Source organism: Galeopterus variegatus, unplaced genomic scaffold (genome assembly GCF_000696425.1).
Source record: "Galeopterus variegatus unplaced genomic scaffold, G_variegatus-3.0.2 Scaffold455, whole genome shotgun sequence".
Lineage (NCBI taxonomy): Eukaryota > Metazoa > Chordata > Mammalia > Dermoptera > Cynocephalidae > Galeopterus > Galeopterus variegatus.
Genome location: NW_007726566.1, coordinates 409,277 through 417,581, shown reverse-complemented (window position 1 = coordinate 417,581; position 8,305 = coordinate 409,277). Strand labels below are relative to the sequence as shown.

Below are 8,305 nucleotides of genomic sequence, written 5' to 3'. Positions count from 1 at the left end.
AACCCTCGGGCGGGAGCGCCGCCGTGCTTCCCAAGCGGCGCACTTATCCAGTGCGCCACCGGGCCGGCCCAGAATGTTCATTCTATAGCTGTTGGGTGAAGTGTTCTAAAAATGTCCGTTAGATCCCACTGATTGCTGATGGTGGTAAGTTCTTCTATAATCTTGCTGATTTTTTGACTACAAGTTCTACTGAATACTGAGATAGGTGTACAAAAGTCTTCAGCTACTTGTGGATTTATTTCTATTTTCAGTTCTGTTAGTTTTTATTTCTTTCTTTTTGGGGGCAGCTGGCTGGTTGGGGCATCTGAATCTGTGGCCTTGGTGTTATAACACTGCACTCTTTTTTTTTTTTTTTTGTCTTTTTTCGTGACCGGTAAGGGGATCGCAACCCTTGGCTTGGTGTCTACCTCACCGTGCTCAGCCAGTGAGTGCACCGGCCATCCCCATATAGGATCTGAACCCGCGGTGGGAGCGCCACTGCGCTCCCAGCGCCGCACTCTCCCGAGTGCGCCATGGGGCCGGCCCATAACACTGCACTCTAACCAACTGAGCTAACCTGCCAGCCCTCAGTTCTGTTAATTTTTGATACGTGCATTTTGAAGCTCTTTTGTTAGGTACATACACATTTAGATTGTTATGTCTTCTTGGTGAACTTTTATTATGCAATGTCACTTTTCATCACTAATAGTTTTCTTTGATCTGAAGTCTTTTTGTATGATATTAAGACAGCCACTTTAGTTTTCTTTTCATTAGTGTTTTCTTGGTATATCTCTAGCCATCTTTTTACTTTAGCCTACCTATATAATTGTATTTGAAGTGAGTCATTTTTTAATCCCTTCTAATAATCTTTGACTTTTAAAAGGAAAAACAGCTTCAAGATATAACTTATATACCGTACAATGAACTCATTTGAAGTGTACGATTCACATTTTTAGTATATTCACAGGGTTGTGCAGCCATCACCATGATCTAATTTTAGAACATTTTTGTTCTCCTAAAAGAAACCTAGTACCCATTAGCAATCAGTCCCCATCTTTCTCTTCCCTACTCCAAGCTCTAAGCAACCACTCATCTACTTTGTTCCTATAAATTTGTCTATTTTGGACATTTTATATAAATGGAATCATACAATATGCAGTTTTTTGTTACTAGCCTCTTTCACTAAGCTTAGTATTTTCAAGATTCATCCATGTTGTAGCATGTATCAGTATTTCGTTGCTTTTTATTGCTAAATAATATTCCATTATATAAATACAGCAAACTCTTGAACAACATGGATTTGAACTGTGCTGGTCCACTTATATGTGGATTTTTTTTAACAGATATATTGGAAAATGAATACATGACATACTTAACCAAACAGTTAAGTAGCCTCCCTACCAACAGGCTATTAGTAAAGTAGTTAGGCAACTACTTAAGTAATGATGCGGTGCTCAGGGCCACAGTACAGCACAACCCAGGGCGAAAGTGTACAATGTAGTTAAATTGTTGTTTTGGAGGAGTCAAAAATTACATACAGATTCTCATTTTCGCTGTGGGGGGGTCAGTGTTGCTAACCCCCACACATTCAAAGGTCAACTGTTTGTCACATTTTGTTTATCCATTCATTGGTTGAGGGGCATTTGGGTTGTTTCTGCTCTTTGGCTATTATGAACAATGCTGCTATGAACATTCATGTACAAGTTTTTATGTAGATGTATATTTTTATTTCTCTTGAGTTTATAACTAACATTGGAAGTGGTGGTTCATATGTTAACTTAGCATTCTGAAGAACTGCCAGACTTTTTTCCACAGCGGCTGCCTCATTTTACATTCTCACCAGCAATGTATGAGGGTTCTAATTTCTCTGTATTCACACCAACACTTGTTATTATTTGTCTTTTTTTATTTTAGTCATCCTAGTCAGTTTGAAATGGTTAGCTCATGATTTTGATTTGCATTTATCTAATGATGTTGAACATTTTTTCATTTGTATATCTTGTTTGGAGAGATGTTTATTCAAATCATTCACTCATTTTAAAAATTTTCTTAACTGGGTTATTTGTCTTAACAATATTTATGCTTCCCATCAATGAACATGGCATATTTAGATCTTTTTAAATTTCCTTCAACAAGGTTTTATAGTTTTCAGTGTATAGGTATTATGATGCTTTCATTAAATTTATACCTAAGCATAATTTAAATTTATAAATTTAACTTTAAACCTAAATATTTGTTTTTATTCTGTTAATATTGTGTAGTACATTAATTGATTTTCAGTTGTTAAACCAATCTTCCATTTCAGGGATAAACCATACATAGTCATGGTATACCTTTTATATGTTGTTGGATTTGGTTTGCTAATATTTGTTTTGGTTTTTGGAGGCTGGCTAGTACAGGGATAGAACCCTGGAACTTGGTGTTATCAGCACCATGCTCTAATCAATTGAGTTAACTGGCCAGCCCCGGTTTGCTAATCTTTTGTTGAAGATTTTTGTGTCTATACTCATGAGGGATATCGGTCTATCGTTTTACAATCTGCCTTTTAATTGGTGAATTAAAGCCATGTCTTTTTTTTTTTTTTTTTTAAAGATGACCAGTAAGGGGATCTTAACCCTTGAATTGTTGTCAGCACCACACTCTCCCAAGTGAGCTAACTGGCCATCTCTATATAGGGATCTGACCCCATGGCCTCGGTGTTATCAGCACCACACTCTCCCAAGTGAGCCATGGGCCGGCCCTTAAGCCATGTCTTTTTAATATCATTATAGATATTAGTTGATGTACCATTTTATTATTTGCTTTCTGTCATTCTGTTTGTCTTCACCTACACATTCTTTTGGGTTATTTGAAGATTTTTCAGAATTACATTTTAATTTATCTATTGTGTATTTGACTAAATCTCTGCGTTTTTTTAATAGTTGCTCTAGGGGTTACAATGTAAATACCTTGCTTTTCAGTCTACTTAGAACCAATATTTTACCACTTTAAGTGGAATGTAGAAACCTTACTACCATATTAGATCTCTTTATCCCCTCCTCTTTATGTTGTAAGTTGTCTTATTTATTACCTCTGCATATATTGAAAACCTCATCAGACAATACCATAATTTGTTTTCAACCGTCAAACATATTTTAAAGAACTCAATATAATTGTCCAATATATATGCTCAGGTTTTCTGTTGCTGTTATTCATTCCTAACCTTCCAAGTTTCTTTTTGTCTTAAGAACTTTCTTAGCAGTTATTTCTCAGCAGGTCTGTTGGCAATTATTTCTCTTAATTTTCCTTCATGAGAATATTTATTTCACTTCCATTTCTGAAGGATATCAGCACTAGATAAATTATTCTAGATTGATAACTCCTTCAACACTTTAAAAATGCTGTTCCATTTTCTTCTAAGCGTTCATTGTCTCTGATGAGAAATCTGTAGTCACTCACATTATTCCCTTATAAGTATTATGACATTTTTCTCTGGTTGCTCACAGAATTTTTCTTTGTCTTTAGTTTTCAGCAGTTCAATTACCGTATGTCTGGGCAGTGATTTCTTTATGTTTATCCTGTTCAAGTTTTGCTGAGCTTTTTGAATCTTTAGGTTTATGTCTTTCACCAAATTTGGGGTTTTTTTAGCCATTATTTCTTCAAATATTCTTTCTGCAACATTTTTCCTCTCCTTTTGTGACTCCAATGACAGGAATGTTAGCTCTTTTGGTATTATCTCAAAGGTCCCTGAGAATTAGCTAATTTTCCCAATCATCTTTCTCTCTCATTCAGATAGGATAATATCCATGGAGCAATGTTCAAAGTTGACCAACTGTTTATCTTATCTCCATTCTCCTCTTGAACCAGTGAGTTTTTATTTCTGTTGCTGTATTTCTCAGCTCTAAAATTTCTATTTGATTCATTTTATATCCTCTTTTTTTTGCTAAGAGTTTATATCTTTCCATTCATTTCAAAAGTATTTTACCCATCCTTGATGAAAGGTTTTAGTAATAACTCCTTTAAAGTCTGTCACACAATTCCAACATCTAGATATGGGCATTTGCTGACAACCATGTTAAGTTGAGATTTTTCCGGGTTCTTTGTAAGCCAAGTACAGTCAGTGGGTTCCTCATCTGTGGATTCTAAACTCCTTCCTGCCCCAGTCTCACAAAAATTATATATGGGTAGTGATACAAGTCACATCCTCTATGAAGTCTTTCCTACTTGTTCTACTAGACAGGATTGACCATACCACATATATAGTTTTCTTATAACATCTAAAATCCTAATGCATTCATCATTTTCTGTTTCCCTCTCTTCCTACCATATAGTCACCAGGTTTGGTCAATTCTACCCCAGAAGTTTCTCAGATTCACTCACTCCAAAGATATCCCACTACCCATATGAAATCACCCAGATTATTTCAAGGGCTTTCTATCAATTAGTTGTACTACTTCCAGCTCTCCATTCAACAAGTAATTACTGAGCATCTACTATGGATGGTCACTTTTTGTTGGGCCCTCGAGTCACAAAAAATAATACATGGGCCAAGTCCTTAAATAAGCTGGAATTCCTATAAAATGAGATAAGTACTGTAACAGGAGTCAGTAAAAGTATGCCATAGAAGAAAGACCTAACCTGGCTTTGGAGAAGTGGGAAGGAGGTAATCAGAGAAGGCTTCCAGGAAGTATATACAAGAGTTATGCAGAATGTAGAAGAAAATGCACAGGGTTCAGAACAAAGGCTCAAACTTAGAAAGCTAAGAAAGGGAAGACAAAGTAGTCCAGTCCTAAAGTCTATGGTCCCACTTTCATATTACAATTAGAGTTAATTACATATTACAATCACATATTACAATTAGAGTTAACTATCCCCTAAAGTTAATATGGAAATCTAGTATTTTGCCAGAAAATAAATCTAAATTCTCCTTCAGCACAGCAACTTGGGCCCTTCATAATCTGGCTCCAATCTACCTCTCTTAACATTTCCCTTCTTACACAAACACAAATACATGCTCCCTCTTTAGTTTCCTTTTGCACAGCACAATTTGAACTCACTTGGTAATATAACACATGCAGGGTTTGATACAAGAGTACTCACCTATAAGATGGGCGCCGTGCTAGGATCCCGTGGGCTTTCTGTGAGGAGCCTATGCTGTCAGATGAGTCCTGTGACTCCTCACTTTCTGATAAAGATGATACCTAACAAATAGACCTGGTTTTAATATGATGAACAATTCAGGTGGGAAAAGAATTGAGTTTTTTACTATCAGAAAAAATGATCTGTCTCTTTCCACCCAAATTCATTTGCCCATTTAATCTAAGGTCTAAAAGAAAGGGACGAAAGGAAAGGAGAAAGTTTATTCCAGGAGTCCAAACTAACTAAAGGAACATATAATACAACAAGCTCAGAGCTAAGAATAAAGTCTATCCCCAAAATAAAGCAATACTGTTCTACTAGAGTTAAAAAGACCAGTCTCTGATCTCAATCTCTACCCTATTTCTATACTGATGCACATTACTGAAAGGTTTTTTTTTTTTTTTTTAAATCACTAATGCTACCTGATTTGGATTTTGGACATGCTAAGTTTGAAAAGCCTTTTGGATATCCAACTGCTGACATTGAGGAGACTGATAAGTATATAAGCCTACAGGTCAGGGAAGAGGTCTGGACTAGATATATAAATTTAGGAGGCATAGCTCTTTAGACTCCTTAAAGCCTTGAGACTAGGTAAGCTCACTGAGGGGGTAAATGTAGAAAAGGGGACCAAGGACTAGACCCAGGAACACTCTAACATTAAGAGATTGGAAAGAAGAGGAGAAACCAGCAAATGAGACTGAAAAGGAAACACCAGTGAGGAAGGAAAAGAACCAAATGAGTGAGCTGTCCCTGGAAAACTAGTGAAGATGGTGTATTGAGAAAAGAGTTATCAACCATGTCAAATACTGCTTACAGGTGAAGTAAAACAAGGACTGAGAACAGACCATTACATCTAGCAAGGTGGAGGTCACTGGCAAGGGCATATTTATATATGTAATTTTAAAATCTGTAGTAATCAGCTTTATCTCATTTTACATGTAAAGCACTTTGTACATGACATGCACACAATCAATGTTAACTATTATTAATAATAAATACTTTAAAACTACATCAATACAATATGCAAGTTTTTAGTTATTGTAATATTCTACAATTGAGAAAACTATTTTGAATTTTTAAAATGTATTTAATTTCCCAAGATTTTTTTGTTTTGTTTTGTTTTTTTGGTGGCTGGCCATAAAGCGATCCAAACCCTTGACCTTGGTGTTATCGCACCACGTCTAACCAAGTGAAGTAGGCTAGCCCCACCTTCATTTTTAAAAATAAAATAATCCAAACAGGCTTCTAAAAGGGACATGAGAAGTAAATTCTTTGCATTAGTCACTATCTACAGAAAGCCTTCCCCTAAGCTATTTGGACTTAAGTATCACACTTTCAGAGAAACTTGTTTTACATTCTTTCATCTCATTCAAAAGTAAATTCTAGTGTACAATTACTTATATCTTACATTAAATCTATACCTGTTGATAGAAAACAAAGAACTGGTCATAACACAATAATAATTAAGAAATAATAATAGTAACAATAACAATTAAAAACAAGAAAAATCTGTCACTTCTATCTTTTCCTTAAGAATTATAGATACTCCATTTCCAGTCAAAACCTTTATCTATTTCACTGTTTGTCCCTAAGTTTACTCCAAAGCCTCCCATTGAACTCAAGTAAGAAAATGATTTCTAGAACCAAGGGATTACTTGTAACTAAGATCAAGTATTTCTCTTTAATGGCAGCACCAGCAAATAGGAGTAAAATCTTCATATTAAACTCGAAAATCCACACAGCCACCACCTTTCATATAGGAATACCACATAAAGATGCAGCTACAAAGGTGAGAGCACTGCCAGTCACTATATATTCAGGAGGGAAAAATGAGGCACACAGCTTTTCTTCCAGGACAGCTGCTTCTAAAAATGAGAGATGACCAAAGGCGTTCAGGGACTCACAGGAGCCGGAAGATAAAATGGGGAGAAAGTACAAAAGAAAAATAAACCAGGATGGCTCTTTCTTTCCTGTTGTTAGGTATTAATATGAAGGTAGATAGATACAAACAAGAACTTTCCTCTATTATGAGAGAACTCTTTTATTTCACCTCCATAAAGCCACAAGGTAGGTACTTTCTTACTTTGCTAAGACTCTTGCATCATTACCCTTGCTTCAAAATTCTCCTTTTCATGAAGGATACCACTGGGATAAAAGGGTTCTTTTCCTTAAGAAAGCCTTTCATTTCTTTAAATTCTAAGCAATAACATCCCCCTAAATTGTCTATTTTTACTGGGTATTATGTACATGGAACTAGAAATTCTAAAACTTTTCTATTTACCTCATTTGGTCTGCAGTCTAATTTCTAAGACAACTTTATCATCTTGGTTTATAATATTATAACTACAGAAACTTCAGTGTGTCTGAAGATTCAGGATATAAAAGTCCCCACTGTCGACCACTAAGTCTTTCAATTTCTGTACCGTTTGCATGTGTGGTGGGTGAATTACAGAAGACTGAGCTGTCTGGATGACCCCCTGAACCTGTACTTGCTCTCCAGGAAGAGGTACAATTGTCACTGGCGCAGATCCTCTTAATGACATCTAAGAATAAATAAAAATTCAATTAACAAAATATATATTGTACCTGTACACATAAGATAGCTGAGTTCTTAACACTGAAAAACACATTTCAGAGTTGATTATATTTAATCACATTTATTAACCAATCATTAAGTACCTTCTATGGACCAGAGACTGAATTAGGGGTTGAGAGTACAAACTAATTACAAGAAATAAGTATTGTACTGTGAGAACAAAGAAAGGCTTTCTGGGTCTTGAATGATAATTCCCCAAGGGTTGCATGTGTGGGGTTGGGGTGCATAGGGGAACTGGAAGGCATTTCAGGCAGAGAAATTGATTGTGCAAAAAAAAAAAAATCGGGCCGGCCCGGTGGCGCACTGGAGAGTGCGCCACTTGGGAGCGCAGCGGCGCTCCCTCCGAGGGTTCGGATCCCATGTGGAGACTGGTTCCCGCTCACTGGCTGAGCGCGGGGCGGGCACAACACCGAGGTTTGCGATCCTGTTACCGGTCAGTAAAAAAGACAAAAAGGAAAAAAAAAAAATCATGGAGGCTATTTAGAAGATGTTATTCTGAGCTGGCCTGTTAGCTCAGTTGGTTAGAGCATAGTGCTGATAATACCAAGGCCTGGGGTTCAACCTCGTATGGGATAGCAAAAAAAAAAAAAAAAAAAAAAAAAAAAAAAATTT

General features: G+C 36.3%; 1 protein-coding gene across 2 annotated transcripts in view; it reads right to left on the bottom strand.

Moving 5' to 3' along the window:
- ATF1 (activating transcription factor 1) overlaps window positions 1-8,305 on the bottom strand; it is a 50,463-nt gene that overhangs the window by 19,061 nt on the left and 23,097 nt on the right. Inside the window, exons 3-4 of one of the 2 annotated variants that reach the window (XM_008568976.1) lie at window positions 7,521-7,640; window positions 5,059-5,159 (exon numbers count right to left, since the gene is read on the bottom strand). In XM_008568976.1, the coding sequence (XP_008567198.1) occupies window positions 5,059-5,159; window positions 7,521-7,640 (221 nt within the window). The remainder of the gene's footprint in view (window positions 1-5,058; window positions 5,160-7,520; window positions 7,641-8,305) is intronic. The other variant, XM_008568977.1, reaches the window with a different exon arrangement.